Below are 17,764 nucleotides of genomic sequence, written 5' to 3'. Positions count from 1 at the left end.
GCCGAGTTGTGCTTACAGAGCTCCGGCTCCACCTCGCTATCCAAGCAATCAAGTCCCGAAAAGAAACTTGCTGCCTGTTCCTGACAGGATTTCCAGCCCACAGTGTCTGGCAAAGCAGCCCCAGCTCTTTGTTACAGCACACACCCACTCTGTCTCTTCCACAAGTCTCCATTGTTGTGAAACCAGAGCGTCTGTCTGCATTTGAAAGCAGCGTTGTCAAGGCTGGGAGCTGGGAGGGTTAACTCAGTGGGCCAGATACATGCTGGGTGTAATTCTGGTGGCTTCAGTGGAGTGCGTTGCTTTCCTCTTGGGTTGGTGCAGAGAAGTCAGTGATTGGACCCAGCAGTGTTCAAGAGTTTGCAGTGGATTTAAAGTGCCCACTCCCCACTGCCTCGAATGGGCGTCACGTGGCTAAAACCCAGCCCAACACTCTGAAACTGTGCGGCTAGACGTTTGCAAAGGTCACTCTGCAGTTCTCCAAGTTCTTTCCATTCGCCCCTCTCCCCCCACCCCATGGGCAGAAGCGACAGAAGCTTCCTAAAAGAGGGCTGGAGGCCACCTCAGTATTTTAAAATGGAAACATCTAGTTTAAGAATGATCCATGTGAATCCTCGTGTGAGTAACATGTCATTGCATTAGGCTTTGGTCACAAGCGGAAGCACCGAACCTCTGCAGATCCGTCCTGCAGTCACTTCATTGCAATAGCAGTGAGCTGGACCCAGAGTTACCACGTCGCAGGAAATTCTGTGCTTTGGGGCATTTTTACCGTTCTGAAATGGAACAAAAACAAAATATTTTATCTCCAGCGGAATCAAATTTCAAAAAAAGGTTGGGAGTCAATCAAAACGTTTCATTTCTATAAAATTGAAACCTTTAATTCCCATTTTGATCTCAAAACTTTCAAATGTTTTTAGATAAAAAAGGGTTTTTTTTGAAAAAGTCATCTTAAACTGAAAAATGAAAATGTTCTAGTCCCAATATGTCAGAATTGGATGTTTCAACGTTATTAAAATGCTTCTTGGGATGTGGAGAAAATTCATCAAAATCGACATGTTTTTCAAAACATTCTGATTTGACAAAATTTGCATTTTGGGGGTTAAAAAAAGCAAATTTTGATGAAAATTTTCCAACTAGCTGTAGTTGTGACCAACTAATGGTATTTGTATCATCAGCCTACTGTTCTTATTCTCTTGGACACGATAGCTGAAATGAACCAATGCGACTGCTCCGCAGCTGCTGCCTCATTTTTAGTATAATTCATGGAGAAGCTACTTAAATGCTCAGATTCCCTTCATGACCCTTTAGAAATCACTTCCATTCTCACTAGTATAGTCCAAGCTGAGATCTTGAGTTCTCTTTAAGTTGGCATATGGCTAGGCTGTTCCAAGAAATCAGTATAATTATCTCTATATTAGAAACCAACTTCTAGCCACAACCATGTCATCACAGCACCCTGCAAGTCAATTAAATGACCAGTTGTGTATATATCTCACCACTGAGCTGACATCAAGCATAACCCAGTGACCCAGATCCTCAGCTGGTGTAAGGCAACTCAGTTGAAGTCAATACAATGATGCAGATTTATACCAGCTGAGGACCTGGCCTGGTGTTTTTTAAAGCCACAGTACAGTCCCACCTTGACTATAAACACATCCTCTGCTATGCGCAGTGTGACGGGTTGGATCACAGAAACCCCCTTGGGAGCTGCCACCTGATGTGCCAAGACTACTTCTGCCCCTGCTTTCCCTGCCAGCCTGGGACTCCAGCACCTTGTCTTGCTAGGCCAGACACGCCCGTGTGCTCCAACACAGACCCAGGGTCTGAATTACTTGCCCCAAAGCTGCAGACTTAACTGAAAGCAGCTCACAGAAGTGTTCCTGCCTTTAACACTCAGATGCCCAACTCCCAGTGGGGTCTAAAACCAAATAAATCCATTTTACCCTGGATAAAGCTTATACAAGGTAAACTCATAAATTGTTTGCCCTCTATAACACTGGTAGAGAAATATGCACAGCTGTTTGCCCCTCCCCCGGTATTAATACATACTCTGGGTTAATTAATAAGTAAAAAGTGATTTTATTAAATACAGAAAGTAGGATTTAAGTGGTTCCAAGTAGTAACAGACAGAACAAAGTGGATTACCAAGGAAAATAAAATAGAACACGCAAGTCTATGTCTAAGAAACTGAATACAGCTATAACCTCACCAGTTCCAGTAAGCTTCCTTTTACAGACTAGTCTCCTTCTGGTCTGGGTCCAGCAATCACTCACCCCCCCTGTAGTTACTGTCCTTTGTTCCAGTTTCTTTCGGGTATCCTTGGGTTTGGAGAGGCTCTCTCTTTAGCCAGCTGAAGACAAAATGGAGGGGCCTCCCAGGGGTTTAAGTAGACTGTCTCTTGTGGGTGGAGACCTCCTCCTCTCTCCTATGCAAAGTCCAGCTCCAAGATGGAGCTTTGGAGTCACATGGGCAAGTCACATGTCCCTGCATGACTCAATTTTTACAGGCAGCAGCCATGGCTTACCTGCTACCTTGAATGTCCTCGTGTAGACTTCTTATGTGGATTGGAGCCTCCCAAGATCCATTGTCTCTTAAGTGCTTCTTGATTGGGCACTTAACTTGCACATTCCTTTCTCAAGAAGCTGCTCAAATGCTTTACAGAGGCTACTTAGAAATCAAGCAAGTATACAGCCAATATTGCTAACTTCAAGTACAAAAATGCTACATGCATTAAGTTCTTTGCTTATTTGAATGCCCACACCTCTGCAAAGACCAAACAAATCACATTTCGATGCTGTGATCTAATTCGGGCTCATGCAGTTTGCAAGCAGGCAGGTTTCATGGTGAATCCCATCAGCTGAGCTGGTGAGCTGTTCAAAATGGCAAGCTGTAAAGTTGAAAACCATGAAAGGATTCCTGGATACACAAACCAGAAGGGCTGTGGTCATTTTTTCTTTAATGACTGGCTTACAAATTGCGGGACACAACGGCTGATTTATGCAGCTTAACTACAGTTACACAGTAATTTCCATGAGAAACATCCTCGCCTCTCAACGCTGCAGTGCGCTTTCAATTCTGGAACAGGACAAGCGCTTCCATAAAGTAACATTTCCTCGTCAAGGCTCCGTTGGCGGGAATATCCCACCCGCTATGACTAGTTTAGCAGTATCTGTGTCTATTGCCACTGTAGCCAAGACCTTTAGAATCCAGCTTTTCCAGCTGAGCAAAGCATATCCTGAGGTTTTGCCCTGATTCCGGTCTTCAGTGTAGCTGGTCTAATACAGTCCCGTTATAGACAAGGTAAATGGTGTGTTGAACTGGTGTAGCTTATCTCTGCATGAAACCAGGCTAAGCTACACTGGTGACAATTAGCAGCATTACCTTGTTTACACTGGGGTTTTGCAATGGGGCCTGGAAACAAGCCAGATCTCTCAGTGTAGAGCAGTAGTTCTTAACCCAGGGCCCAATCAGCACACAGCTGCAGCCCATGTGACATCCTCAGAGCCATTCAGGTAGTATATATGTTGTGTGGATGCGGCCCACATAACACAGAGAGCTGCATGTGCAGCTCACAATGGTAAATACGTTGAAAACCACTGGTGTAGAGGGAGCCATAGAGAGGCTGGTGGGATATAATTGGTTAAATAACCATGTTACAGTATGTTAGGATTGGTTAGTTAAATGACTGGTTAAGGTATAGCTAAGCAGAACTCAAGTTTTTCTATGTAGTCTGCAGTCAGTCAGGAAGTAAGGGGGGGGATGGGAACAGGGGCTGGGGGTGGGGGAATTGGGATCATGTTTTGCTAAGGGGGGAATGAGAACAGGGAATAGGAACAGGGACACAGGCAAGGCTCTGTGGTGTCAGAGCTGGGAAGGGAGACACTAAGGAAGGAAACTGGAATCATGCTTGCTGGAAGTTGACCCCAATAAACATCAAATTGTTTGCACCTTCAGACTTCGGGTATTGTTGCTCTCTGTTCATGCGAGAAAGACCAGGGAAGTCAGAGGGTGAAGGAATAAGCCCCCTAACATCTCTCAAGGATTAATTCTTGAAAATAAATATCAGTGAACTGCAACGCAATATAAAATCACTGCCACTAACATGGGTGGGTGATAAAATACTAGCAGAGAGGTAATTAATGCTGAGGACAGGGCAGTGACGCAGAGCAATCGGATCCCGTGATAAGCTGGACCCATTCAAAGAAAACAAGTTTGAAAAGAACCAAATGAAAGGTCCTACACCTAGCAGCAAAGCATGCAGGCCACACCTGCAGAATGGGGAAGTGTATCCAGGAAAGCACTAACTGTGAAGAGGATTGAGAGGCCATGCTGGGCAAGCCATTCAACAGGAGCACCGTGTGATGCTGTGGTGCCCAGGGCTAACGCCATCATTGGCTGGATGAAAAGAGCAGTGAGGAGCACAGAGAGGTGACGCACCATCGGTAAGACTGACCCTGGAATACTGCATCCAGTTTTGGCGTCCGCCTTTGAAAAAGATTTTGAAATATTGGAGATGGGGCAGCAAAAAGCAATGTAACGTTTTGAGGGCTGGAGAAAAATGCCTGCTAGTGAACTAGTGAAAGAGCTCAGCATGTTTAGATTATCCAAAAGATCAGGAGGTGATGTCATTGAAGTGTTGAAGTGACTTCATGGAGAGAAAATAGCTGATATTAAAGGGCTCATTAATCTAGCAGAGAAAAGCATAACAAGTCCCAGTGGCTGGAAACTCAAAAGAGACCAATTCATATTAGAAATAGGGCACAAATATTCAACAGTGAGGATGAATCACCAAAGGAATAAACTAGAAAGGGAAGTGGTGGGAATTCCCCATTTCTTGAGGTCTTCTAATGAAGACTAGATGCCTTTCTGGAACGTGTTTAGTCAAAAACTAGTTACTATGCTATACAGAAAGCAAGTGATATGCAGGGTGTCAGATTCCATGGTCTAGTTGTCTCTTCTGTCCATAAAGTCTACTAATTTATGAACAACTGAGCGTAGCATGGGGAAGAGTGTCTCGTGTACTACTGTATAGTCGGTGTCATCCCCACAATGAAGAGTCATTGAGTGGGGTGATCCAGGGGAAGCAGCACAAACATCCAATGTGGCTGGACAGGGGCAGGACATCAGCACTGCAGGGGAGCGGTGGGTGTGGCAGTGACATCACAAGGGCCTTTGGCAGGACCTCAGCCTATTGGACAAAGGTGGTGGGAAGCGATGATCTCACAGAGAGCTCTTGACATCATCCAGGCAGGACAGGGGTGCAGGACAGGAGCAACCTTGGAGATCCCTGTGGCTTTGCTTCAGCGCGTCTCCATCTCGAGGTCTCTCCTTGAGTACCGAGATAATTCACTTTTACCTACGTGAGCGTAACGAGGACCCTCTTCAGAGTTTTCTCTTCTTCAATTATTGATTTTGACAGAAAACAGACGTCCCTATATAGAAGGTAAGAGCCTCTGAAAGATTTGGAACCTGTTCAGTCTGATCCATCAGGTGCCGGCTGATTTTTATGAAAGGAAAACACTAGATTGTGGGGGCAGCATTTTATTTCTGACCTAGGACTTTGTCCCTTAGAATCACTGGGGACATTGGGGTTTCTCCTTTTTGTTTTCCCTTTTCCTGTCTCTCCCTCCTTTCTCTTCTTCTCTTGCATCTTTGTCCTTTCCCCCTGCTCCCCTTTCACCACCAGGACCTGTGTGCGCATGTGGAGTGGGGGGCAGGGGTGGGGGGTTGCGCTCCAACTCCCCTTGCGGGAGGCCCTCCCAAAGATGTGGCTGGAATAGTGCTCTAAGCGTGACTCCCTCCGGTGGTGACCTGCGACAGCTGGTGAGACCTCTCCACTTTCTGAGTCTCAGAGTCTCAATGCTGATTGGGCCGAGCATGGGGCTATTGTGAGGGAGGAGACTCAGGTCCTTGTTACTCTCTTTTAAGACCAAGGAAATAAGCCAGAACCAAACGTGTTTGTTTGCTCTTGCTGCTTTTCTCCATTCGTTGTCTTTGAGCAATTCATGATTTTCTCTCTAATGGGCTAGTTCTTCTAAACTACTTACTGAATCATTAGCTTTTAATAAAGCCACATGCAAACCCAGACTGCCAGTAACAGAGGAGTCAGGCAGCACTCTACAGAATGGGGGACAATCTGCTGGAAAGCTGTGACTCTGAAAAGGATTTGGGGGCCATAGTGGATAAGCTGCTCACCATAATCTGTCAATGTGAAACTGTGGTAAAAAAGGTTAAAGCCATTCTTGGCTGGATAGAGTAGTGAGTATGGAAAGGGAAGTGATCCAGCATTGGTGAGCCTGAAACTGGAATGTTGAATCCAGTACTTGTGTCCACATTTTGAATATTATGTTAAAAAAATTAGAGAGGGTGCAGAAAAGATTCCTAATTGAGTGATTATTTCCTGGGCTCTCTCCCTGCCTCTGTGGGGGTTGTTGTCTGTTAGTTAGAACAGGAGTCAGGACTGTTGGCTTCTCTTTCTGGCTCTGTCCCCGCTTTGCTGTGGGACTCCTTGGGTAGGTCCAAGGGGAATAGGGTGGATTCTCTAACTCCTGGCAGCAGTGAGCCTGGGTGAGGAGGGATGCTCAAGCTGTCTGCGAAGGAGAAAGGGATGTTTCCAGGTGTTGAACGTCAAGAATTCTAAACTTTGCTAAAATGGCAAGTGTAGAGAAACAAGAAAGAGTTGGGGCCAAACTTTAACCATTGTCTTCTTTAAAGCCCATTCGGGGATGTGAGGCCCAGAGAGCCCAGTCCCACAGATCAATAGGCAGCAATGGAGCCAGGAGTGACACTCCCTCTCAAAGGCAGGGGGAGTGGACACTAGGGCCTGGTTGCGATTGCCAGCAGTGGGAGGGAGTGTGCAGCAATGGTTAGGGAAGGGGTCCATCCATGGCTCTGACACTCGGTGTGACCCTGAGCCAGTAGCTGAGGCCTGTTTGCCATCAGTAGGGTCGGGGTCCCATGGCTACAGGCCATGGGGGTTGGGAGGCTGCAGGAAGGTGTGTAAAGTGCTGGCATGTCAGGATCCTGGAGGGAGCTGCTTGTCCAGAGTAACCGATGGTCTTTGGGACTGACCCCATTGCTCTAAAAGGATGAGACTTCCTGGATCTTGCAGCAGCAGCAGGGATGACGAGGGGGAACGTTGAGGGGGAGCAGATCATGCAATGAACTCCTGCCAGTGTGTGTAGCTTGCACTCCCTGCACTCCTATGGGGGGAGAAGGGGCTGCTCTGGTTGGAGCAGGGCTGAGGAGGGACCGAAAAGGCCCAGGAGTGACCCCAGACTCACACCTGTTCCCCGCTCGATTCCAGGATGGCCAAGCTCCTGCGGAGGTTCAGGAGGAAGGCTCTGCAGGTGCCCCCAGAGCCTTCGGGAAGGAGCGGCCATCTTCCCAAGGGGCAGAGCCACCTCTCCGTCCCCGCTGGCGGGGAAGCAGCTCCCATCCAGGCCAGAAGGCGGAAGTTCCCAGCCTTCTGGAGAACAAAGCCAGCTCCCAGCGCAGGCGCCGACCTGGGAGAGGCCCCGACCAAGCCCAGGTGGAGTTGGCTCAGGATGAGGTTTTGCGGACAGGACCCAGCCCAGGAGGGGCGCCGGGCAGGGAGGCTCTGGGGCCTGTTATGTGGGCAGCAGCGGCCCCAGGAGCCCAGCCCTCATTCCCAGCAGGGGGCATCGCCCTGCCCGGGCTCTGAGGATCTTTCAGCCCCCTCAGACCAGGAGCTAGAAGATCCCAGCACCAGCACCATCAGCTCAGCACGGGACAGCAGCAGTGCCTGGGGCTCCAGCAGCAGCGACGCCTCTGGACGCTGCTGCTTTGTTCCAGGTGAGGAGCCAGGCTGGGCTGAGGGAGGGGTGAGGACGGGGATGTGAACACCCTGGGCCCAGACACTCTCCCAGGGATATGGCGGGGGGGGTCCCCAGCCCAGGTGTCTGGCCTGAGCCACGTGAACCCCACTGACACCAGCAGCAGTCACACAGCTGCCCCTGCAGCAAGGGGAGCTGGGGGTGGGGGCATCAAGAGCTGCTGCCACTTTGTCCCTTGATGCTCCGGGGCGGGGGGAGTCGGCACCTCCCGTGGAGTCCTGGACAGTGTGAAGGCAGCCCTGAGAGGGAGGTGTGGGGCCCGATCTGCCCTGGGTGCCTGAGGTGGGAAGGGGGGTCCTTAATCCTGCGCTCCCCACCACACCCCTGTCCTTCCCCCAAGGGGCAGCAGACATCCCCCTGTTCCCTTCTCTCCCGGGTGCAGGGACCCCCACGGAGTCAGCGGCGGAGGAATGGCTGGAGATGACCACAGAGGAAGCTGCTCTCAAGGTCATCGGAGAGCAGCTCCAGGGCAGAGGCAAGGTACAAATGTTCCCCACCTGGGCTGGAACCAAGATTGTCCTGTCCCTTCCCAGCATCCCCACCCCCTGCCGAGGGTCTTGTCCTTGATGATCCACCACCCCTAATGGGGCCCTTGTACATCCTTGATGTGGGACCCCCAAGATGGGGGTGTTTGTCCCACAACAGCTGAGGTCTCCTCCCCCCACAGGCACTGTCCCAGTTCCCAGTCCTGCTTGTGTAGGAGTTGTGGGGGATTTGGACACTAGGCGGCTCCCCACAATCCCCCATTGAGGCCTGAGCCCTGGAGCTGGTGTGGGTGGGGAGGAAGGTCCCTAGCTAACAGGTTCTCTCTCGCTATCCCCCACTCCCGGTGGGTACAGGATGAGGGGCAGCAGCTCAGGTTCCTGCGGGCCATCTACCCCGCGTGTCTTGCTGCACAGGACAGAGGGCAGGACACGCTGGAGCCGCACTGCTGCAAGGCGGCTGTGGTGGAGAGGATTGTGGTGAGTGAGACCCGTCATCCGGCAGCTGGAGGGGGGAGAGAGACGTGGGATTGGCCGGGGTATGGCCGGGCTAATGGGTGGGGGCTGGGGGGTGTGGGTGGGGGCAGCAGAGGGCAGGGATTGCTGGGGCTGAAGGCAGGGAGAAGAGAAGGGAGAATTGTGAGATTGGGCAGTGGGGGAATTGTGGGGCTGGAGGGCAGCTGTGACTGGGGGACAAGGAATCACATGGTCCCAGCTCGGTTGTGGGGATGGTGCTGAATGGGGGCAGGTTTGACAGGGAGGAGGGAAGAAGGGGATTGGGACTGAGCTGGGCAGGAATCCTGGAAGGGGACCAGTTTGCTGGGCAGGAAGAAATGGGAGGAGCGGGAGGTAGTGGGGGATCCTGCTGGCCATGTGGGGCACTGGCTGTGTAATCTCCTCACTGGGAGGTGTCAGCAGGGCTCGAATCCCTCATGCTCCTTTGTCTCCTTCACGTCTCACAGGAGCTCATTGAGGAGCTTCCTAAAGACTCTCCACCCAGTGAGATCCTCGCCAGCTGCCTGGCTGCTGTGGGCAACCTCAGGTACCGAGACAGCCCCCTCTTCCCCCCCCCACCTGCCCCCCGCTGGCTCCCCTAACCCCAGTGCTGCTCAGGCCCAAGGCTGGGAGACTGTCCCTCCCACTCCCAGGTCGCTCACCTCCCAGGAGTGGCTCCTCTGGCAGAGCTGGTGGGGCGGGAAGGGTCACTCTCTCCTGGCTGGGCTCTTCTTTTCACCCCACTAACATTGCAGGGGCCTTGGGGAGGGGCTCACTCCCGGGCTCAGATACAGGAGGGGCAGCAGGCTCCAGGGACCAGGTGCTATTCCTGCCCTGCCACTGTCTGTCTGTGACACCTCGGCCTTGTCATTCCCTAGCTCAGTGCCTCAGTTTCCATTCTCGCCAGCCTGTGCCTGTAGCCCTGTGGTTTCGTGTCCATGTTGGCGACAGTCCCACCGCCGCACTGCGCAGTCTAATACCAGCTCCTCTCTCTTGCCAGCACCATGAAACCAGCCCTTGAGCCTGAGCTAGAGTCCCGCCTCTTGCAAGCTGCCCTTGGCTCGGTCTTCACCCTGGGCACGGAGACGGACGCCACCGACATCCAGGTACATCCTCCGCCTCTTCCAGAGTGGTCCTTGTCCGGGCTCCCTTGATTCGCTGGAGCTCCAGATTTAGGGGTGGGGTAGGCAGAGATGGAACAAGCTGTAGGGTTGGATCCTTCCCTCCAGAGGATTACCCCCTTCTTTCTTTCTTTCTTTCTTTCTTTCTTTCTTTCTTTCTTTCTTTCTTTCTCTTCCATATGCCGTGTTTTGCCCAGCAGCCCAGCTTCCATCCATAGCAACTTGGCTGTATCCTACTCTTCCGCCTACAAGGCCTGCAGAGACCTGCTAAGCTCATGGATCAAAGATCCAGGTGTCATCAATCCTTGCTAATTGCCTGCAGTGGGACATGAATGAGCGAGGCCAGGAGATGTGTTTGGGAGTCTCACCAGTGCTTCCCAGAGACCCCTCTTCCCATCCTGTGGCAGGGGTTGGCCCAGTTTCCCTAACTCTGACCCATGCTTTGCAGGCGCTACACAAAGTCATGCCAGAGCTCCTGGATGCTGTGCTGGGGAACCTGCTGGCAGAGTCCCCAGACGCAGGCAGGCTCCACTTCATCTTGGAGGTGAGTCCCATAAGGAGGGGTGGGAACCAATTTTACCTTAACTCTTTGGGGGCTGGTAAGGAGAGACTGGCAGATCCAGTTTCTATTCTGTCCTCCTAGCTGGGTCCCCATTGGGGCGTCCTTGGCTGGGGAGGTCAGTGCAATGCAGTGTCAGGTCCTGCTTTCTTCAGGGACAGAGGAAGGAGCTGGGACGTCAAGCCAGAGCTCTGCCTGCTTCTGTTGAACACTAATCACAGGGCCCCTGGTTGTCTTGGGGAGTGAGAGTCTGAAACCCCCCGTTCCCCCCCTCCGCCAACACACACACCCCACGAGTTTCCAGAGATGGTTCTCAGAGAAGAGGCACACGCTCCTTCCTAGAGAAACAGGAGGAACCCAGGGAATCAGCCCTTTTCTCTGATATGCTCTGAAATTCCTGGGGGGATTGTGCTCTCAGTGACTCCTTACATCCCACCAAGGATTTTAGTGGCAGGGAAGGGCGAGGATTCAGTCTCCTTTCTGGTGAACTCTTCAGGAATCAGGAGCTCTGGGAGGATGGGACCAATCTAGAGAGACCCTGACAAGTTGTGACCTGCAGGATACAAGCTGCGTCCTGGGGAAAGAATCCCCTTCTAAAGCTCTGTGATCAATGACTCGGCTATTCTCTCTGCGCATAATGTCTCGGGCCCCTGGGGCTGGGGCGGGGGGTGGGGCTCATTTGCAAAGCACCACCTGCCCATTCATCCTGACCTGCATCCTTTCCCCACAGCATGTCAACCGCTGGATCGTGTCCAGGGTGCCCCAGGAGAGAGCCAGGGCCATTAAGAGCAGCACGGCCCTGCTGAGATTTGCAGTCACCCTCCCCGAGTTTGACGTAAGTGACCTCTGACCCCAGCTTCCTGACTCCAGGCGCAGGCCGACTGGCTCCACCGGGCTGTAGGATGTGCTGCTGCAGGGGCTGTGGGTTCGCAGTGTTCCTCTTGGGGAGGCAGAGTCAGAGCAGGGAATGAGATAGGCTTGAGTCAAGTTCTTCTTGTCCTGGTCAAGTGTCGTCCCTGGGCCTTGAAGGGGATTGTCATAACTATAAAGGGAAGGGAACAGCCCTCCTGTGTACAATACTATCCAATCCCTCCTGGCCAGAGACACCAAAATCCTTTTCCCTGTAAAGGGTGAAGAAGCTCAGGTAACCTGGCTGACACCTGACCCAAAGGACCAATAAGGGGACAGGATACTTTCAAATCTTGGTGGGAGGGGGAGGCTTTTGTTTGTGCGCTCTTTGTGTTGGGGGTTGTTCGCTCTTGGGACTAAGAGGGACCAGCCATCAATCCAGGCTCTCCAAATCTTTCTGAACCAGTCTCTCATATTTCAAACTTGTAAGTACCAGCCAGGCAAGGCGTGTTAGGTTTCTCTTTGTTTTCTCAACTTGTAAATGTTCCTTTTTGCTAAGAGGATTTACCTCTGTTTGCTGCAACTTTGAACCTAAGGCTAGAGGGGGTTCCTCTGGGCTCCTTGAATCTGATGACCCTGTAAAGTTATTTTCCATCCTGATTTTACAGAGATGATTTTTACCTTTCTTTCTTTAATGAAAAGCCTTCTTTTTAAGAACCTGATTGATTTTTCCTTGTTTTAAGATCCAAGGGTTTGGATCAGTGTTCACCAGGAAATTGGTGGAGGAGTCTCTCAAGGCTACCCAGGGAAGGGTTCTAGTATTTGGGAGGGAGATATTCTAGGGGGGAGGTCGACAGAGTTTCCCAAATAACTCTTAAATGCTTTGGGTGGTGGCAGAAAAACCAGATCTAAGCTGGTAATTAAGCTTAGAGGTTCTCATGCAGGTCCCCACATCTGTACCCTAGAGTTCAGAGTGGGAAGGAACCTTGACAGGGACCATGTTCCAGCCCCTGCTTGGCATCCCAAAGCAGCTCCTGGCTCCCTTGGCAGCAGAGCAAATGAAGGGTCTGTCTCAGGCTCCTCTCCCCCAGCATCTCCTGCAGAAGGAGCCTTCTGGCCCAGGGGGGACAGGGAGCTGACAGGAAAATGCTGATGGAGTCTCCTCTCCTCTCCCTTCCATTAGATCTCAGCAGAGTTCCCTAGGCTGGGTCAGCACGTGGCCCAACTGGCTCTGTTTGTGAGTTACCCAGACCAGGACATCAGCCGTCAGGCCAGGGAGGGGACTTACCGGCTGTACCAGCTGCTGCTCGAACAGAGGGGTAAGGAACCCACTGGGACACGGAACCCATCAGGGGACTGAAAGGGACCACAGGTGGATAATGGGACCCCAGACAATTTCCCTCAGCCTGACCCCAGCTGGAGAACAAGTCTCTCTCCACCTCTGTTCTTCTCCACTCCACTGGGCAGCCACCAATGGGATTGGAAGGACACAGAAACTGCAACCAGAATGATCAAAGTGTCTCTCTCTCTCTCTTCCAGGGCTGAGCATACACGAGGTGGAGGATCTGTGGTGCCACAACTGGTACCAGGACAGCAGGCTCCTGGGCTATAAAAACACAGCCAGGGTGGGGGAGGTAAGGACACTGTGGCAGGGTAGGACACAGCTCAGGGAGTGGGGCTGGCTGGGGTCCCTGCAGTGGATGCCTCCTGGAGACAGGACAAGAGCCCACTCCTTATTTCCAGCTCAGAGTTCCTCACCCAGCACCTAGTGGGACAGGCTGGTGCTAAAGGTCCCACATTGGAACTTCGCTAGTTGCTGTGATTTGAGTGTCTTCCATGGAGCCGTTGCTACGTGGCATAAGGCGAATCCCCGGGTGGGTGAGTTAATAGAGGATTATGGCTCTGGGTGTCTCTCTGTTCCTTGTCCCCTTGGCTGATCCCCAAGTGTCTGAGAGAAGAGCACTGGGTCCGTCAGTCACTAGTGCTTGAGCAGACCCTTGTTTACTTCCCTGCACCCTGTAGAAGCAGAGAAAGGAGGTGGGGTTTGCCCAAGTCCATTGCCAGTCAGGAAGCAGAATGCCCCAACCCGAGAACTGGGGAGGGAACACAGTGAGCTCCAGAGCCAATATGCACCACATGCGCCTCCTCATGTCTCCAGTCCCGGCCAGGGAATGGCAGAGTATCTGGCCCTCAGCCACTGTGCCAAAGAAGCACATTGTCACTGACCCAAGTTGCGACTACTTGCTGCACAAGTAGAAAATCAAAGACCTCCCGGCCCCCTGTCTCACAGCTGTGCTGAGAACATCCAAACCTTGGAACACACCATAACCCAGTGCCCCCAGATTGGAGTCAAAGGTGAAATGGGTGATTTCCACAACATCACAGAGGAGGCCTTGGAATGGCTCCTGGATCTCCAAGTGCATCTACAGAATGCTGCCCTATAGATGCCACGTGAGAGAGACTCTGTGAGCTTGTCCTGCCTCCCACAAGCTGAATTGCTGCAGCAGAAGAAAAGTTTCCTAGGAGTGTCTGTGATGGGGACTGGGACATGAGTCTCCTTGTCCTGGTCAGGTTGCAGATTGGATTCCCTTTGGCAGAAACCAAGGAGCTGCCGAGGCCATACCCAGCTACTAGAGAAATCACTAATTTGGGGGCAATAGACCTTTGGTCTGTCAGCTCCAACCCCTTCCCCCCCCCCCCCACGCACACTCCTCTAGCCACTGAGGTGCAGGAGATCTCTCTGCTGGAAGCAATACAGGGTCCCCTATCATCTCGGTGCGCTGCACAGCAGAGTGGGCCCTGCTCACCCACATTAGAGATCTATTTCCAGCCCACCCCTGCAATCAATTGCCCTCCAGAAAGAGCCACTGGAGGCTTTGGTCCCTAAGCATCTGCCACCTTTTCATAAAGGGGCTTCCCTGAGCCATGGGACCCTGAAAGCCTCCTGGGGAATGAACGGCCTTGGCTACAGCAGCTCTCTTACCCTTCCTTTGGGGCACCGGACACTGAGGCCATTCTATCTCCAGGGCTTGGAGGCTGGCTCTGGGCAATCTGCTACAGCCTCCTGTCCTGTTGGTTTTAGGTCTTTGGAAAATTCTTCTCTGCGGGGCAGAGGAAATGCTTCCTCAAGACAGCCGTGCCAGCGATCTACAACCCCCTGCTGTGCATTAGCCAGGCTGGGCTTCTCCTCACATACGCCATCCTGGGGGAAGCCGAGCAACTGCTGGGGTACACGGTAAGCAGCTGCATTCGACTCAGGAGATTGGAGTGGGGCCCAGGCCTCATTCCCATCCTATCACCATTTGCTGGCCTGGGAGCAAGGAGCCTAGTGGGGACTTGTGGACTTCATGGACTTGTGTTCTTAGGATGTGATGCTCTGCTCTCACTCCTGGGAAGGGCAGGAGAGTCCCCTAAGTGCCCTGTGTGAACCTTTCCTGCCCCACAGAGCTGCACCCATTTCCCCATGGCCTAGTGTCCATGTCACCCCAGCCACCACCCAGAGTTGCTCCCATCACTGGCAGCCTGGGAGGCCAAGGACTGATGGGTGATGGCGACCGGCCAGGCAGTTCTGAGGCACATGGGTGGGGGAAGCTTGTCCTGGTGCTGGCAGGGCTGGATCCGCTCTAGAGAGAATGGGAGGATTCAGCAGCAGGGGCTGCTGACCTGCCCCGTTCACCAGGGCTGCCATCCTGTGGCTTCACCATTTGTCACTGGGGTGACTTGGGGAAAGGTCTCAACCTCCCTGCAGGCCACTTCACTGCTGTCAGAATCCCTCCTGCCCTACCTGGGTGGGGATGGGGGTAGGGGTGGAGGAGAGGGTTCTACCAACTTGAGCGGTGTCCCCAGGTGGGTTGGAGGTGGAACAGCTGTCAGGGGCACTGAGGGGGAGGAGGCAGGAGCTAACCCTAAAGGAGGGGGGCTGGCACTGGGGGTCACCAGAGAGGACAAGAAGCCTCCATCCTGGGGATCAGGAGGGTGAATCCACCACTCACACATGAGCAGCTGCTGGGTGGAAATGGTGCTGGTTCCAGGTGCCCTTAATCCTCCCTGATTCCTGGGCAGTGTCTCAGTCTCTGACATGTTCTCCTTCCCCTGCAGCTGGAGGACATCACCGCCAAGGTGATGGGTCAGCTCCGCAGCATCCGGCAGCTGCACCAGGTGCCTGAGGTGCTGCAAGGGCTGAGCCTCACCTGATGCCCTTAAAGGTCCCCCCTCAGCAACTCCCGCTCCCTGCTGCAGGTACTGCTCTGTCTCCCTGGAAATGGGGGGCTAGTGGAAGGGGAAATGGAGGCCCCTGTCACTGACAGAAACTCTCTCCCCTCTCTGTGGAGCAGGGTCCTTCCCTCTGACCCCAAACGTCCTTCATCTGGGGCATGAGCTCTTCCCCGCACTCCCCTACCCCTCCCCTCTTTCCTTGCTCTCACCCCCATCCCATTCCCCGGGCTCCCAGGCAGAGCGCTCCCTGCCCCAGATGGCGCAGAAGCACCTTTGTGCCAGAGCTACATTTTCCGTCTGCCCAACTGAAGCTCAGGAAGCTCCATGTTTGAGGAGGTGAGGATGGGACAGAGGCTCAGGGCCTGCTTCACCTCTTGCCCTTAATTCTTCCTTTGGCCCTTCTGTGGGCTCTCAGAGGGTGACATGAACGGGAACCTCCTCCCCACCTGTCTGCTAGGCCCTGGGGTGTGTGACAGCCTCCCAGATGGGCCACCTCAGGGAGCAATGGGGACAGGTCACCTTGTCCTAGGAAACCAAGCAGTGCTAGTTCTCAGAGAGGCTGAGAGGGAGACTCCACTCCCTCGTGGAGGTAAGAGCCATTGACTGCTTTGGGCAGATGGCAATGGTGAGCTGGAGCCGGTTCGCAGGAACCGGTTGTTAAATTTAGAAACCTTTTTAGAACCAGCTGTTCCAGGACAACCGGTTCTGAAAAAGCTTTTCCATTTAACAAAAGCTCGGGCAGCCGTCCCTCCCGCCCCCGCCCCAGCTCACCTCCCCCTCCTCCCTGAACGCTCCGCCCTCCTTCTCCTCCCCCTCCCCTGCTTCCCGCGAATCAGATGTTCGCTGGAAGCCTGAAACAAGCAGCAGGCAGGTAGGCTGGGGCTGGGGGGTGCGAGTACAGCTCCAGGGAGGCACAGCGTGGCCCTGTCTGGCTCCAGTTGAGCGGCTTCCCCTGGCCCTGGCCTGGCGCCGGCCGAGCGGCCCAGCCCAGTCCCGGCCAAGCACCCCCGGCTCTGACCCCAGTGGCTCCGGCCCGGCTCGGCCCCGTGGCGCCAGTGCTGGTCCCGGATGAGCGGCTCCTGCCTGGCCCAGCCCAGGGAGTTGGGCCCCGCGGCGCCGGTCCTGGTCCTGGTCCTGACTGACCAGCTCCGGCCTGGCTCGGCCCAGCCTGTGGAGTCGGGCCCCACTGCACCAGTCCCGGTCCTGGCCAAGCGGACCTGGCCCCGGCCCCGGCCCCAGTCAGTGTGGTAAGGGGGCAGAAAGCGGGGAGGGGGGGTTGGAAGAGGGCAGGGGAGTTCGGTGGGTTGTGGGGGGGTGGATAGGGGTTGGGGCGGTCAGAGGGCAGGGAACAGGGGGATCGAATGGGGGTAAGGTTTCCAGGGGGGCAGTCAGAAAGGAGCAGGGGTTAGATGAGACGATGGGGGGCAGTCGGGACAGAGAGAAGGGGTGGTTGGATGGGGCAGGGGTTCTGGGGGGCCATCAGGAATGAGAGGAGGGGTTGGATGGGATGGCAAGGGGGCAGTCAGGGGACAGGGAAGGGGGGTGGATGGGTCAGGGGTCCTGGGGGAGGGCATCAAGGAACATGGGGGGCTGGATGGGGCATGACCCCCTGGGGGGGGCACGGCCCCCTTGTGGGTGAGCAGGAGGGACACCCTTTGAACGGATGGGCTTGGACTTAGTGGGGCCTTTGGAGAAGAGTAGCTCCGGCCATAAGTATATCAGGTTGTGGTTGACTATGCCACACGGTATCCAGAGGTGGTACCACTATGGTCTGCCATGGCTCCAGTTATTGCCAATGAACTCTTGCAGATCTTCGCACGGGTCGGCTTGCTGCAGGAGACATTGACGGACATCATCATCTACAGTGCCAACTGGAAGGAACAGCTCCAGCTGCGGGCGCTGGGCAGAGCAGGACTCACCGCAAACCGAACCAAATGTCACCTGGGCCAGAAAGAACTGATCTACCCGGGCTATACGGTGGGCTAAGGGAAAATACGGCCTTTGGTATCTGAGCCACAAGCTGTTCTATCTAATAGGGAACCCCTTCTCCTTGGTAACAGACCACGCACCCCTCAGGTGGATTAACAGCATGAAGGACTCACACACACGGATCATGTGGTGGTACATGTCCCTCCAACCCTATTCCTTTCGAGTGTTACACCGGCTGGGAAAGGCTCATGTGGATGCAGA

The 17,764-nt window shown here is 53.7% G+C and overlaps 1 protein-coding gene and 1 long non-coding RNA gene across 2 annotated transcripts; both read left to right on the top strand.

Moving 5' to 3' along the window:
- Positions 1–5,419: 5,419 nt before the first annotated feature.
- LOC120374524 lies at positions 5,420–11,411 on the top strand. Its single transcript, XM_039494303.1, has 8 exons — positions 5,420–5,440; positions 7,304–7,812; positions 8,236–8,288; positions 8,579–8,815; positions 9,298–9,377; positions 9,831–9,936; positions 10,400–10,453; positions 11,367–11,411. Exons 2-8 carry the CDS (start codon positions 7,305–7,307, stop codon positions 11,409–11,411), a joined length of 1,083 nt encoding a protein of 360 aa, XP_039350237.1. The 5' UTR covers positions 5,420–5,440; position 7,304.
- A 1,213-nt stretch (positions 11,412–12,624) lies between these two features.
- On the top strand, positions 12,625–17,733 carry LOC120375072. Its single transcript, XR_005586424.1, has 5 exons — positions 12,625–12,731; positions 12,899–12,993; positions 14,442–14,594; positions 15,458–15,598; positions 17,384–17,733. It is a non-coding gene; the product is annotated as an uncharacterized LOC120375072 (long non-coding RNA).
- The last annotated feature ends 31 nt before the right edge of the window (positions 17,734–17,764 follow it).

This window comes from Mauremys reevesii, linkage group 11 (assembly GCF_016161935.1).
Source record: "Mauremys reevesii isolate NIE-2019 linkage group 11, ASM1616193v1, whole genome shotgun sequence".
In the NCBI taxonomy this organism is placed as follows: Eukaryota; Metazoa; Chordata; order Testudines; family Geoemydidae; genus Mauremys; species Mauremys reevesii.
The sequence above is the reverse complement of the archived record's forward strand: the minus strand, read 5'-3'. Positions and strand labels throughout refer to the sequence as shown.